The sequence below is a fragment of the Meleagris gallopavo genome, chromosome 21 (assembly GCF_000146605.3).
Source record: "Meleagris gallopavo isolate NT-WF06-2002-E0010 breed Aviagen turkey brand Nicholas breeding stock chromosome 21, Turkey_5.1, whole genome shotgun sequence".
Lineage (NCBI taxonomy): Eukaryota > Metazoa > Chordata > Aves > Galliformes > Phasianidae > Meleagris > Meleagris gallopavo.
Window position 1 is genome coordinate 7,959,614 of NC_015031.2, and position 16,392 is coordinate 7,976,005.

The 16,392-nt window shown below is 37.6% G+C and overlaps 1 protein-coding gene across 3 annotated transcripts in view; it reads left to right on the plus strand.

Annotated features, from left to right (window-relative positions):
• BRIP1 (BRCA1 interacting protein C-terminal helicase 1) overlaps positions 1-16,392 on the plus strand; it is a 105,046-nt gene that overhangs the window by 9,538 nt on the left and 79,116 nt on the right. For all 3 annotated transcript variants that reach the window (XM_031556457.1, XM_019621999.2, XM_031556458.1), the window contains exons 10-14: positions 2,632-2,764; positions 3,259-3,410; positions 4,059-4,230; positions 4,329-4,466; positions 4,858-5,019. In XM_031556457.1, coding sequence (XP_031412317.1) covers positions 2,632-2,764; positions 3,259-3,410; positions 4,059-4,230; positions 4,329-4,466; positions 4,858-5,019 — 757 coding nt within the window. The remainder of the gene's footprint in view (positions 1-2,631; positions 2,765-3,258; positions 3,411-4,058; positions 4,231-4,328; positions 4,467-4,857; positions 5,020-16,392) is intronic.

Below are 16,392 nucleotides of genomic sequence, written 5' to 3' on the forward strand. Positions count from 1 at the left end.
TGTCCACGCACTGTTACTGATCATTCTTTCTCCCTACATTATGTCAGCAGAATATGATTTTAATGATTTGCTTTTGTACTGAGATTGAAACGAAGGATGTGCTGAATCTCTGCACACCTGCCTTGTTGAAACACAAGTGTCATGGAGTTCAGTGAACAGAGAAATATGAGTAACTGAGAGTGTAGTTCTGGGGGCTAGAGTTGATAAGTAAGGCAGAATGAAACTGAGAAAGTAGAAAATGTTCTCCTCTCCCCTGCTTTGTTTTTATTGTTGTTCATGTAAAGGAAAAGGTAGTAAGAGGAAAAAAGCATGTAAAATGTAGAAAGCACAGAGAGGATTGGAAGAGGGGGCCTCAACAGAAGCTGGAAATCTTGAGAGAAGTGGAATAGAAACCAGTAGACTGGGGCAGAAGCTTGGGAAGAAGGGGAGAAAACGAGGGCACAAGGGTATGTTTTGTGTGGAGTGGGAACGTGAGAAAGCTGAGTGCAGTGGCCTTGAAGTGATCTGAACTCTGATGCAGTGCATGTCAAATCATTGCCTTGTTGCGTTGGTGGCTGGTGGAATATATTGTGCAGCACTACAGCAAGTAGTTCATCGTTTTCCTATCCTCTGTCCTGAGAGTTAATGCTTGTGTCAAAGAAACGACTTCTGGTTTTCTCTTCTGTGGAAGCTAGTTCTCCTACTTTAGATATTTCAAATGCTATATTTTAGTACAAGATGGGAATAGCATGGTTGGAGATTTGATTGCCCCAAGCCTTTTAACCTTATCAGAAAAATGAAGGTTGATTGTCTTGGCAACTGCCAACAATAAGGGAAGCAGTTGGAAAGCAGAGGACTGGGTGTAAATGGCCAGTAATTGGTAATGTGCTGTTGCATAAGGTGAAGTGGCTTTGCCAAATGCATGGGTGATTAGAAAAGTCTTATTTCACTTGGAAAGGTCCTGGGCCCTCGTTCCAGGCAGCACTTAAGCAATGGGCTTAGTGCCACTGAGGTGCTAAAATGACCTTTCTGAGGAATTTGAAGATACAGCAATGGAGGTTTGCTAGCAAGCTCTTCTGATGAGATGCAGGTTTAAAAGGACAAATTGGTTGGTCAGTGGAGGACCAATCAATCACTTGTTCAATTGGTCGTTTGGTGTCAACAATAGGATTTTCTGGTAGGAAGGGAAGGGGTAAACATGCTTGAACTGAAGGCAGTCTGTAACACGTGCTGAATCCTTTCCTAAAAATATTGCATATGCTGATGTTTCCACTTCAGTACCATAGATATCTGAGAATGAAGCTGATTTTATTTATGCTTATGGCTTTTCTCTGGAAATAAATACTTACTTGAAATACCTGTTCATTATTTAAAACAAGTGCTTTACCGTTAGACTTAATAGGATGGCTGTTCTTCTCTAGAATTTACCCTTTTTTGTGATACTTTTTGTATTAGATTAGGAAAGTGTTTGTATTTGCATTTATAGCAAAACAATCTTTAAAGTATTTGATGGTGTTTAAGATTTAGAACAGGGAAACAGAGGTTTTACATTTCCTGAAATGTTTTATCCATTCATTCGTTTCTGTCTTGCTAGCCTCTTCCTAATTTTAGTTCCAGGTATTTTGATGTTACATTTGAGGAATTAGGGCTGGGTAGTACACTGTTGAACTTATGCCTGTGTTAGTGATCATCATTCCTCAACAAGATAAAGCAAATTATGGCCAAAGAAGTGATTGTTTTGGTAGTATTCATGGAGATTATTTTTTTCTGTGTAACCTGGCAAAAAGGAAGGTTTTTTAATTGTTCTGTTGAGCAGATGATTTGCAGTGACAGGACAGGAAATCTGGAGCTGAAATAGTTACTAAGCCCTGTTGCTTTATTTGATAATGATTAACTGATTTTACAGATACATATTTTGAACTGTTGTAGAAATGACAGCTGTCTTTCTGATGCCTCCTGCTGGTTGATGAGACAGACAGCTTCGGCATTTCCTGAGAAAGAAGCAGCCTGCCTGCTTTTCTAGACAGAGGGGGGGAGCTTTGTAATAGTGCAGAGATGATGAAAGACATATTTAGGTAGTGGAAATCTTATCTCTGCCACAAATGAGATGATGTGCCTGCTTAGGTCCTGGTTTTAAAAAGCCCTATCATTTATTGCATTGTCACTATGGTTATAATTCCGCTTAATTTTCAAGTTGTAGCAGTTACAAATATCTGTATAGAAACTAAACAGAGTCATTTCATGTCTTAAGATTTATTTCTTTTAGAGAGGTTTGTGATTGAGATGATGACAAACCAACTTTTATCAGTTGGAGTCATGAGTGGCTTTAAAAGTACGGCAGAAATCTTTCCTAAATGAGCCTGACATCTTATACCATAAGAACAGATTTTATTTTAATCTCTTTTCCTTACTGTAAAAATAACACATAACAATAAACTATAAATGCATAGGGAGAAGTTTTCCTCTCGTGTCATTGAGCTGCATCAAAAGCAACTCATTTCAAGAGAGAACAGCTGGTATAAGGAAAATGTGGTCAAGTATTTATCACGGTCATCATAGAAGAGTGGTGCAATTCAAGGTTCAATTTGTTTGGTACTTGGAATGGATTTCAAAGTTTGTGTTAAAATTGATTCTGATTTCTTTCTTTTATAGCTGGCTACGGGCAAGCTCTAGTCAGCTGGTAGAAACAGGGTATGAAACCTCCTGTAAGGTTTGGAGTGGAAAAGAAATGCTCAACCATTTTCACGAAATGGGAATAACCAATATTAGTTTTCCCATTTTACAGGTAATGTTGTAAGCTATATAAATGAGTACCAGAGTTGCTAAACATCTTAAAATACCCGAAAACTAAATGTTAATGCATCTGTTACTTTTCTACAATTTTGAAAAGCTGTCTAAAAATTATAGGTGATGAAAACCAGGAGTAATCCATTTGAGCTACTGCAACTTGCAGAAAATCCATGTTTTAAAGGTTAAAATTGATCATGTACAATTATCTTAAACTGAGCCAGTTAGTCACTGATAGCTTTGTCTGTTCTGTCTGTCTGCATTTTTTATTGACTGTTGAAATGTGCTTAGAGTATTTTCAACCCTATCCTTTCTTTTTGTGTAAGCCAAAAGCTCTGTTAGTTTTCCTTTCCAAGTCTATCTTCAGTCAGACTTTATAGGTGTCGTAGGTGAGCTTTTAAAGCAGTGTGCTGGTTGTCTTGCATCTATACTAACTTTGCTTTTGGGAAGATAGATCAGAATGTTAACGTGGAATTTGTTTGCCTCTCATAGAAACACCTTTCTGCTGTCTTGGAAAAAGAAGAAAAAATATCAATGTTTGGTAAAGAGGAACTTGTCGAGATACCTATCGTGAGCTCTGCCACTCAGATTGTGCTGAAAGGGTTATTCATGGTTCTTTTATATCTTTTTAAAGATAACAGCAGGTCAGTGTAAATACATAGCCTGAGCTGAGTGGTGGTGTTCAATTCAGCTGCATTGCCAAACAGTCTGTTTCATTTGTGCGACACTTTTGTTATAGTGTCTGGACTCGGAGGAAAAACTAACATTTCAAAAAGCTTTGGGAAACTTACTTGCGTGGGAAGAGTTCATTGAGAACTAATTTAAATACTACCAAATTATATTGGTTTCACTCAGGAATGAATTCAGATGTTGAAGAAATTTATTTGAAGGTTAGAGATGAATTTTCTTGATGCGTTGCCAAGTTAAATGTGCATGGGTTTTGTTTTTCTACGTAGCACTTATTATTTGACTTCTGTCTACTAAATTCCAGCAGCTAGTAATGCTTTAAACCTTATAGTTAAAAATATTAATTACTGTGAGGCTTCATTATTTATCCAAAAGGAGAAGTGACAACTATTGAAACTTTATATCTCTTGCAGAGTTACCGGCTTGTAGCGAAGAAGCCTTCACAGCCTGCATGAACAGCTTTTCTGTTTTCAGATGTTGCAGCTTATAAAATTATTTCTACTTAAATTGTAAAGGCATTGTGGCAACATATCATCTTTGCCTTTTATGAACTTAATGCTTAGTTTGCTTAACTGTAGTTTTAATATTTCTGTGCCTCTTCATAGGTTTGCAGATGATTACAGAGTTGCTTTGCAACAAACTTACGCTTGGACAAATGAAAACCAACCTGATGTTTCAGACACAAGTGCTTTCCTTACAAAGACCAAACATAAAAGGAATTTGCGGCATAAAACTGTAGTCCACATGCTTAATTTTTGGTGCTTGAATCCTGCTGTGGTAAGCTGGATGTGAAGGAACTAATTTTGAATGATAGCAAATAGATGTAGATGATTGCATCTGTTTTCTGAATTCCTTCATTTCTCTCTCCAACTTAGGCTTTTTCAGACCTAAATGATGTCAGAACAATTGTTCTGACCTCTGGTACACTCTCTCCAATGGATTCATTTTCTTCCGAACTTGGTGTGAAGTTTTCTATTCAGCTGGAGGCAAATCATGTTATCCGGAACTCACAGGTAAGCTCCTGCAGAGTTGTTCCCTCCTTTCAGGTATATTGCTGGCCGTTGTGAAATAAAGGTAGCTTGCAAATAAAAATACTGACAGATGCATTCTGTGAGTGTGAAAAAAAATGTACCGACCAGGCTGGTACTTGGAATTATGCAATTGTAAAGTCAACTTTTGAATGTACCCCCTCCATTTGAAAATGTAATGCTATGCTATTTGGTAATTCAGTTTCATCTCAATTACTGTGCTCTTCTGAAGTACTAAGTGCCAGGATTCATTTGCTTAGAGTGATATCTTAATATTTTACTTTGTCTTTAAAGTTTCATTGTTTAGCATTATGTAATTTAGCACGTTTTGTGTCGCTTACCTTAGTATTAATTTTTTAAATGTGAAATACACAAGGTTTGGGTTGGCACCATTGGAGCAGGCCCGAATGGTCGGAAGCTGTGTGCCACGTTCCAGCATACAGAGACCTTTGAGTTCCAAGATGAGGTGGGAGCACTTCTGCTTTCAGTGTGTCAAACTGTTGGCCAAGGAATTCTGTGTTTTTTGCCATCCTATAAGGTAAGGAAATCTCTCTTCATATTTTTCCTTTAAAAAACAACTGCTGTACTTGAAAAACATACCGTGAATTTTTTTGTTCTGCACATTAACATGTGGATGCATATGGAATAAATACATTGCAGTAACATAATTATATTGCATTGCAACTTCTTCAGGCTCGTGTTGGCTGCTATGCTGATTTGTTTTTTGAAACAGCAGACTCATATTTGTTTTCTACAATGTCTGTATCTCAGTAATGATGACAGGAGGACGATTTTTTTTCTTTGTTTTTTAAGTGCTTCGAAACTATGAAGTAAAAGAACAACTTTGCATATTTTTTGTATACTATATGAATGCTGTGTTCATCCAGTTCATTGCTTTCCTTGTTTCTTGTTTGCTTTCATTGCGCTGAAGATTGTGGTGTATTTTTTCCTCAGTCTGATGGGAATTGCTCTCTGGCATCAGCTGAAAAGAATCAAATTTCTCAATTTCAGCGATATCAAATTTCACTAACAGGTATCTAATTATGGTTAATTTGTACCTCACAGAAGTTCTGCTTTCTTCTCCATTAGTTCAGGTTATTTATGGTCAGCTCTAGGGAACAGGAGTATTAACCTGCAATACTAATCTGTTATTCTTGCCCATTTTTCAGGTAATATTTGCAAGAATTTGACTTTTTTTCCATTTTAAATTCTAAAAAAACCTTAGCAATGTTTAAATAAACCCAAACTCAATAACCAACCATAATAAAACCATAAAAGCCCCTACTATACAACAACAACAACCCTGCAGTCTAATGGAAAAATAAAGGTTTCCGACCCTTTTGCTCATCTCCAGGGTTCCTTGCAAGACAATATTTTTTAAAGTGAAAGAAGACTTGTCTATTATTATTATTTTTTTTTTTCCAAGCTTTCACGTTAGTTTGATCATTTAACTGAATGAGAAATGATAAAACCAACAAGGGTTAGCAAAGCAAGGATTTTTCTTCTTTTTTATTTCTGAGTCTCTTTAAGGGATTCCGGTCATCAGTGCAGTTGCTGGCTGCAACCATTAGGTGACCACATTAGACCAGGTAATGTACAGTCAGTGAAAAAAGTGGATTACTGACTATAAATTTTTTTTAACTTAGCTCACAAAACTCTGCTTATACACAATGACAACAATCTGAGAACAAATTTTGTACTCAGTTCATTTTCTTAAGGAATTTGTGGGCATATTTCAGTTTTCACTACCATCGCTGTTCTAATTAGCATTTAATGTTAAGCAGCATGTGATAATTGATCTTGTTATATACAGACCTGGCAAATGCTTTGGAAAGTTTTTATGAGCATGGTAATCTGAATTGAAGGTATGGAGAGACTTTGTAATGACATTTAGTAAAGAAGGAAAGAGATTGCTGGACAGCTCGGGTCCCCTTCCCCCTCTCACTGCCCTTATGCTTTGCTAAAGGTCACCCAGCTAAACACGTTGAGTGTTTTTTCTTTGTGGGAATACTTCCATGAACCCAGCAAAAGTATTGATAAATATAAATTGCAGACAATTGAAGGATGATATTTTAAAATCACATTGCCAATATTTTTCTATGGATGCCCTTTTTCATTCTGCTGCTTCTTTTATTCTGGATTGGGTTGCCTTTAAAACTCAGAGATTAATTTGTTGAAAATACAGAATAATGTAAGCATAAGTATATTAGTACAGGGAAAAGAAGATATTTTTCTTTCATCGTCATACAGAATATGGTTTACCTGCAGATTTGCATTTCAAAACTGCTTATCAGAGATTTTCATGGGAAGATTGCACCTTTTCAAGACATTTTTCAAGGCTGTAGAGATAGAATTAATGTACCTGGTCATGTTCCTCACTAAATTAATGATTATGAGTTAGTCTGATATCTTCAAAAATTAGGTTACTTCCAAAACTTCAGTTTCTACTCCCTGAAAAATAAAAGGACAAGAAAAAAAGAGGCAGAGATTGCATCTTAGGCTTTAATAAAATATGAGTGCATTTTCTTTTCTGTTGTGAGAATGGCATGCTTTCTAGCCTTTATCAGTGGGAACAGAGGCAATGGAGGTGTACCACTGCCCACAGGAAGCAGAGGCAGAAAAGCCAGTCTGTGTGGCACGGTGTGTCATGATGAACTGTGCTGGGAGCATGGAGCCAGGAGACGAGTGCTGTTCTCTCGCTGCTTGTCCTCTTAGACAGGACAACGTCTTTACTCAACATCAGAAATAAAATAAATTTATGGCAAAAGTAGAACAAATCAAACTATTTAATCTTCTTTCAGCTCTGGAAGTTTAAGGGGCTTTTATAAGTTTATTTCTCTGTATTTTGCCTGGAATTTCAGGTAGCACTGTAAATGTTAAAGAAGTAATGCACCAATTCCAGGTGAAAGTGATGAGCCGTGTATTCATGTCAGAGCCTGTGAAACTTGAGCAGAAATGTAGTGATTTGTTTCAGACTACTCGAGTGCTTAATAGAAGAAGTCCTACTCAACAAGTACAGATGCCGAGGTACTTGGAAGTTTCTGTGTGCAAATAAATGGAAGGCAAATACATTTCTAAATGTCACAACTTTAACCTAAGAAGAGAGAACAAGGTGCTTCTTCTAGAACATTAGAAATGTCACCAGGGTATGGTGCTATAAAAGCTAGCAGTTAAGTCAAATACTCCAAAAAATGATAGCAGAGAAACTTGCCTTTACCTTAATTAAGCATTTTTACAGCAAATACCTGAGATCAATAACACAATGGAGAAAAAAGTATGCACAAGCAGAAAACAGTGCACATTTTGTAGTCTTCTGTTATAAAGAGCTGTGATGATGTATTTAATGTACAGAATAGTCTCCAGTAACATTATTTTTGGTAATTAGCAAAGTTCCAGCATGTTGACTGGTTCTTTTTAATATAAGCTTAACTTATTAAATTGCAAACCAAGATACTTTTTAGGGCTACTAAAAACACACTGTTGATACTATGCAACAAAAATGCATTTATGTGAAAATCAGTAGCAACTCCAGAAAAAACACTCTATAAAAGAGAATATCAGAAGGTGAAAAGATTACTCAGAAATCTAAGATGCTTTTAAACAAGATTAAGATAAGGACCATTAAGGTTCATGTCGCCGACCTGTCTGCATTAAGATATATCTTGCCTGGTGCCTGCATCTTAGATGATTCATTCAATATGTGTCATATCAAAGTCAAGGTATCCAGCGAGGAGAAAAATGCTAATGCTTATAAATTTTAGTGATAATCCATCATGATGAATTAACTGACCTTTCTTTAGTAGCTCTTTTACAAAATAAGCTCTGGACAATAATGGTAATGGGGTTTTTTTCTGTTGTTTTTTTTTAAAGTATATTTGTTAATTTGTATCTGCTAATTATTGACTCATAACTCAGAAGTAAAATTTTTAAAATAGGTGGTCAAAAGGCTTTGGATGACTTGGTTCTTAAGATATTTGCTTGAGAATCAGAGATTTTTTTTCTACTTTGTCTCTGCACCTATAAGAGGTAGGCGGTGTCCACCATTGATTCAGATTGATCATATTTCTTCTGTATCTCCTTTCAAAAAAACTTTTGAAGTCAGATACCAATTTTAATTGATAGTTGCATAGTGTTGCTGTGTATTTTGTGTTATGCTGCCTCAAGTAGATTTGTGGAGGGGATAGCTGGGAAAATAAGGGAATTCCAGGAATACAAGCCTAAGAATATAGAAATATTAACTACTTTATTCTTTCTTTTGAGAACCTCTAAGAAGTGGCCAAATGGCCTAAATCTACAATTTAAATATTACTTGCTGTACTATCTATGAAGTATTTATATTCAAATGTCTGTAACACAGGTTTTCTTGTACCATTTGCATTGCTGTGTGTTTTAAAATGCAGGTAGCGGTGGATTGGGGTTTGCAGCTATGTTGCTATGTGGAAGAATTCCACCCTTAATGAATTTTAAACTATGAGAGTCACTTTTTCACTGGCAGAAATAAATGCTGAATTTCATTTTGGAGTTTCCATGGATCCTGATGGAAGTTCTATCGATCTCATTCTGTTTTCTTGAGTGTCTCGACTGGTCGTCTTGTCTTCAGTAAGGACAGACAGCAGGCAGCCAGCTAACCTGTCTTAACTGGAGCACCTATGTTTGTCACTTTGACTCTTTTCACATTTAAGGTATCAGCCAAAGTAGTGGTGCCGTTACAGAGAAGTGGTTTTTTCCCATTCTTTTGGTGTACTGTTCTTGGCAGTGCTACATGACTTTAGGTAAGCACACCTCAACAACATCACTTAACGCTCCGAGCAGAGCACAGCAATTGGTCCAACTCAGGCTGTTTTCATCAGGCAGACTCTTTGGATTCCGTTTAGGTAGTTTGGACCTCGGTTTAATCTCTGACTATTGCACTTTCCTGCCATTACACAGCAGTGTGTCTGCATTGGATACGAGCCCAAATCCTGGGATATTCTGTCTCCTGGCCTGGACATAAATGTGCTACCTCCATATATGACAGGCTGAAGGAGGGATACAGTTTCAGTATTAATTCTGAATGTCTGTCTCTTCTTAGTTCAAGACTTGTTTTTTTGTTGTTTTTTTTTTCTTTACTGAGATTTGTTTGAGGTTGGTAGAAAAAAGTAATCTTCAGAGCTTTGTCATAGTGGCAGAAAATGCATTGGACCTAACGGTGAAAAAAGAGCAGAATATGTTCATTTCTAAAACTTTCCTGAAATACAGTTTTGTAAACAAATTATAAGAAACCCATTTTGCTATCATCAATAAGAAAAAATGCTGCTTTCTGACAACTTCTATTTATTTAATGAATTACTTCAATACATTCACAAAAGATGGTAGTCTGTTTGGCCAGGCCTATTAAAAGCATTAAGATTTGAGCACTGGCTGTTAAAATGAGTAAATGGCAATATCACAAAGTTAAACAAATGCCAAAAAACATTTTCCAGAGTACTGGGGTTGTAACAATACCATTAATGAGGGCAAAGAGGTTTTAATGCAATTTGCACGTTCTAAAGTTTCAAAAAGAGGTTTTGAGTTAGTGCATTATTAATGTTCTGAACATCTGGAACTGTGTAAGAGCCACAGACATTGAGCAAGTGCAGGGTTTCCCCACCAGGTCTGATGCTGACTGATTTCCTCCCCAGCGAAAAGCTTGTTTTAAGAAGTTTGAGACAGTAAAATGACAATATCCAGATAAGAGATAAACATTCCACGATGCCTTTTTGCTTGCAGTGTATGCGGAGGAAAAATTGGAGACCGTTAGGTTTGTGCAGTTAAAAGGTGAATTTGAAACTAAAGAGGAAAATTGTGATTTGCACCCAGATGGTGCTCTGAGGTGCAGTTGCACTGATTGCAGAGGAATTACCTAATGCCACCAGCTGGGCTCCGTAAGGTTGCTCACATTTTTCTGTTGGATGCATTTAGGTATAGTTTGCAGGGATAAATAATCTATCAGGAGTAACGTTCTCCTTGATGTCCTTGTTTGGTAGCTGTAGGAGAGCTTTGAGGAAGAGATGTGCTCCTATGTGTAGATCTTTGCAGGAAATGGGAATCTGTTTGCACCCAGCATGTTTTATGACACAAATATGTAGTTTTAAATTGCATAAACATTAACTTTCTGCATCATTTTAATATTATAAAATGTAATTGAGTGCTACAACTTTTAAAAATGAGTCTGTAAAATATTGTTTCTCGTATCACAGAATTGTAGGTGTTGGAAGGGATCTCTGGAGGTTATCAAGCCCCTTGATTTCAATGTGTCTATAGTTTTATACGTCATAACCATAGTTAATATCCAACATCACATTCATTGGGATGAAGAGAAAGAAGGCCTTTAAGCAGGCTGGCATATCAGAGATAAGTTATGAAATAATTGTAAATTAATAATGATGCTCACTTTCTGCAAAGCATTTGCTTGCTACTCCCAAGGGAAAGGCATTCTCTTACTTCAGAAGCCGTATTTGTTTGAGCCCAACAGCTGCAATGCTGCTATTACAGTATGTAACAAACCCTAAAACCAAGAAAAGGCTTTAGGGAATAGAGTTCTGTCATCCTTGCTGACTCAAATTATGTGCCCATACCTAACAACTGAGGTAGAGTAAAATGATGCAAGAGTAATTAAACAAGTGAGAACCACTCTATGCCCCTGTCCTGGCTACAGTGGCTCTGTGCAGTGCCCCTTGGAAGTCACTAGGGTTTGTTTCAGGGACTGCAGACTGCTGAGGTTGGTCTTGTGACACTGAAGTGACCCTTTTGGTGTGGGTTTAATTTGAGAAGAAAGACTTGTGCCAAATTCTAAAGCTGTGTCTGTTGCCTTCCTGATGAAAATCTTAGCAGACTGATTTCCGTGTGATGGGACAGAAAATAAGTGGTCTAAAAAAGCTGAATTTTAATGACTTGAACAGTGCATTTCAACATTTGTACCTAATAAATGCAGATGAAGTCTTCTTTTCTTGTTGACCACTGTTTTTTCATTGCTTTTGACTCTCGCTCTGTACTAGTAGTTTTCTTTCTGATCTTTATCTTAACTTCCTCATGTTTTATGGTTTTTCTTGCTCCCATTAATCATATACAATATCTTTTCTTTCATTTTTATTCTCCAGTTTTTCGTCCTTTAGAAGTTTAAATGTCTGTAATATAAACTGTCTTGATATTGGAGCCCTTGCATTCATCCAAAAGGCCAATTTTCAGGCTTGGTGTGCATTATCTGAGGTGTCTTCTGAGAGCTACAATGGCTCCTTAAATCTTAATGCAATTTCTGAAGTCTACAGTTTCAGTTTATCGCACTGACTCGAGCGCAGAGGTATGTGAAAGGCCCTGCATGTGATGGAATTGTTCAACCATTGCATCCCAGAACTCTTCACTGAAGACTGCTGAGGTGGTATTGCCTCAAATAGGAAAGAACTGTAGCAGAAGGAATATCGAAGTTTATACGAGAAGATAAGTAAAGATTCTTCTATGAACAGGTATATAACCTTTGCCCTCAAGTTCTGGTGCAGGCCTCCCTATTTCATGTCATCAATTCAGTCAGGTTGCTTTGCCAAACTAAACCTGGGGATGGAGCAGGTGGATCACACCTTGGCAGGATCATTTCTTAGATTATCCAGGAGGCTACAGCAGAAATATTGCCCTAAAATAAGAATACCAGAGTCGTGCTGAATTACACTCAAAATGAATAATTGAAGCGCTGTAAAATAACTCCTAAGCTTTCAAAGCTGATGCTTGTTTTATTGTAAAGATTTATTACAGTGTTCTCAGTTAGAATTTTTTACTTTTTTGAGTTTTTTGAATCCATTGCTTGGTTACTGATGGCTTTTGACCATTCGCTTGCAGTACTTGCAAAGCAGGCTAAGAAAAGATGTGTGTCAAAGATAATTGTATACTTTCTCAGGCTTATAGCTGACAATCTGAATAGCTGCAGAAGATTTCTTTTCTAAATAGTATGATCAGATCCTAAGTATGCTGTGGTTATGGCAATAATTTTCTTGATTTCTGGGGAATTAGAAGTAATCCATGCGTGAGATGATCCAACAGCTTACTGCTGACCAAGGACCTTCTTTCTCCTTGTGATAGTTTTCCTGCTGCTCTAAATTTCATGTGAGCAATGGAAAGAGATTTCTTTCTTTTTATTTTTTTCCTCTTTTCTGGTTAGTTTTCTTCTGGCCTTGTGAACTGAGTTGCCTCATCAAGAGGTCAGAGAAGTGTCAGAGATGACTCAAGGGAAGAGCTCATGTAGGCTGTGAGCATGGTCACCCATTTTACAGCTAGAGCTCAGCCTTGGAGATGGAACAGTGTCCTGTGCTTTTTATTTAACTTACCTTTTTCAAAGGTTGACTTTAATATGAGTATCTGTGAAGGTGCTTATTTGGAAGGTGTGATAATTTTATGAAGTATGGTCCATAATAAAGTTGTTAGAAACTGTAGCGCTGTAATCTCAGACTGTGTCTTAAGTGGAGAGTTACTCAGATGGATATTCTGGGTGAGTGGGAATTTGGGTGAAGTGATATGAAAGAAATGAGATGTTTTGACTTCACTTACACGAAGGAGTGAGAATTCCAGGACTAGATTAAAGGAGCAGTGAAGTTTGAGCTGTAGAATAAATGGGTCTCCACTCTCCAGTTCTTCTTGGTTTCCAGAATCTGAGTGACTCGTTATATTCTGAGTCTGAAACTTCATAGCATTTTCAATCTGTAAGCCAAATAATTCTGCCTGAGGAGGAGGGAAATTGAACTGGCTAACAAAGTTCTCACGTAATCCTGTTGGAAAATAGCAATAGGGCCATTTTGGCTACAAAGTTGTCCAAACAGCTGCTGCTTTCTGTGAGAAGTGAGGATGAGATGCCCTCAGTTCTTCATTGAGCATTTCTGTACTATCTCCTCCCCAGAGAAGTACACAATAAATATCAAATAGATGTAAGCAGAATATGAATACAAGCTTGGGAGGTAACTTCTGGGTTGTGGAAATCAGTATTGCAAGAGACTTGAAATTATGAAATGCCCTCTGGCACTTGCTTTTTACATAGTGCAGATAGACTTTCTGATTGCATCTGATAGAGAATAGAATCTGCAGTGACAGCCTGCGGCAGATTATTGGGAATAATGCATTAAAAAATTATATGCTGTGTTGGTGGATGAGTGCTTTCCTTGTGAATTTCACACCCCGAGAGCAGTGCGGTTTAATATTTTATTGCTCTGTTAGTTTAAATACCCTTAGCATACAGCATCAGGAAAATAAACAGAAAATCTATTACTGTTTCTCACTTTTGAGCTCTGACTTGTCATAGTGCTGCAAGCTGAACTGTTGTATCTAGTTAACATGTACTCTCATTTCTATTGTAATAAGTCTTTTTCCTACCATACTTTTTCCTACTTGTTAAGCAGTAATTACATTGGAAATGATTTTAGGCAGTCAAGGAGTGACTGTACCCAGTTTGTGAATGATGAAGTCCAAACAATAAACAACAATTACACTCAGAATTCTTTTTTCTTTGAGAAAGTGGGCTGGAGAGAAGTACTTATTAATAAGGAACAATATACATAAACGTTTTTTTAAGAGGCTGCACCTTGCATAGGTTACATTGCCATTAATGCTGTTCTATACCATTGCAACCTGCAACTGCTCATGAAATCGTATCTTAGAAAACCAAGATTTAGTTTCCAACTGGGGAAAAACATTTGTGAGGAACCTCTGCTCTTCTGTCTAAGGAACCCTACCTTATCTCTCGATTGTTATCAAATATTATCTACTTACTTAACTGTGGTATATTGTTTAAAACTTTTGCTAAAGTCATTGCATAGCTTCTGAAAGTAATTCTTTATTGCCATGACTACAGAAAATTCTGTCACTCTGCATCTTTGTGTTCTAACATTTGCTTCGTTCTTTCACTTAGATCTGGGATTGCACAGATCTGTCAGGACGTGGTCCGCTCCCAGAGGAGAGGTTTCAGATGTCTCTGAGAATCAGAGCTGATGTGGTTCCCTGTTCGAAATCATTCCTTAATTTTTTTTCCATAATCACCAATTCAGAGCTGAGCTCTGTGCATACGTTGCATGGTTGTTGCTGAGAAATTATCCGAGTCCTTTTGCATGCCATGATTTGCTGCCTAATGAGGGAAAAATGACCTAACTCCTTTTTTCAGGTTGGTTCTCCCTCGTGGCCCCACGCCTCGCTGCTGCTGAGCCACACTCATCCCTTCCTCCTCCTCGGGATGGGGAAAAGAGGTCAGGGATGACTGAGCATGATTTGGGGCTGGTGAAGGAGAGAAGAGCAATTCAAGATGCTGACCTCATTAATGAACCGTTCATATTTTGTTTGATTCAGAACCAGGATCCTAAACAGTTCCTTTATGTGCAGAGTTTTCTGTGCATGAAGGATTGTTTTTTCATTGGGAAGTGTAGCAATAGCCTAGGGTGGATGTACGAGCAATTCTTGTAACACAGAAAGCTGTTGTCTTGGTTAATTTTAAAACCGCAGGAAACAAAACCATTTTGAACCAGGTTGGTTTGAAACAGCTGTGACAGAGCTCAAAGCCTCCAAATTGCTTTGTGGTAAAACAAGTTGTTATGTTTTGGAAAAAGATTTTATGTATTTAGGAAAAAAACCCACCTTCTTTAACTGTAGAAGTAACATATTAACCATGTTATTCTAGAATCTTTGGCGTGCAAAACATTTCATTTTTCATTACTGTTGTCGCCGTTCACATATTCCATTATTTAAGGAGGTTATTGAAAAATTGATGGTATGTTGGTACCAGAGAGACATCCTGTAGGCTGCAGTGTTGATTTATGGCACATGGAACACAGTTCAGTGCTTCAGTTTCCTGCTGGTGAGCGGCACTTTGTCATTGTCCCTAAAGAAAAATCATACCAGTGAAATCCCCTGTGTTTCCCCCAGGTTGAGTGATGCATACTTTTCCTTCAAATATGATTATGAATTATTCACCTTTTATTGTGCTGGAGTGAGCACATGGTGATCAGAATCTTGTTCTTAATACAGAGTTTTTCACCATGTTCAGGGTTTAGTTTAATTATGTAGTTGAGTTGCACAGCAGCTTTTATCTGTTTTTTTTGTTTGTTTTTTTTTTTCCTTCCCCTCCCTCCCTCCCCATGCCTGCCAGCCTGCCTGGCCTAGCACAGCTTTTACCCCATGTTTCCTCTCTCAGCACATGAGACTTGGTCCTGAATGTTTGCTTTTTCCTCTGATGATTTATAAAATTGTGCTTGGGGCAGTAAGCGTGGTACTTCTAAACTTCAGACAACACATTTTCTGCACCAGTTCTTGGAAATCATAGACACCTATGAGGTTTTACTCTTCAAGCTGACTTTCTGTTGGAAAGATAGATGGATCAGGCTTAACTGAAAAATTTCTTAAAATAGATGACACGATAGCAATATAGATTTGCTATTGAGGACAGTTTTCTCCCGGGAGATGCGTATGACACAGAGCTGCTGATTAGAAAACTCAGCCTGCGTGATCTTTCATCATAACTCAGGGAAGGAATGCAAAATGTCAGAATAAGTGTGAGATTTGGGTCAAAGTCTCTTTTCAGCTTCCTGTGTTCTGCCTCCATCCTGCTGGGGTCTTTGTGCTGAAATGGACTTTTCATGGAGAAGAGGTTAACCTACTCAGTACTGATCAACTTCAGTGGTTTGAATTTTGGAATCAAGGCAGTCGGTGCAAGGCTTGAATTTGAGAAGTCACTTTCCTTCTAACTCCTTTTGCTTTAAATAGATGCAGTCCTGTTTTATGCACTTGATTTGCATTTTGCTGCAATAAGTGGGTAGGGTTAGTGGTAAAATTCACATTAGAAAATCTTTATCAGCTGAAAAGGAGAGGCTCTGAAAAAAGTGTGTAACGTGTTTTCCTTAAGAAGTTGTGCTTCTTAAGGAAAGTATAC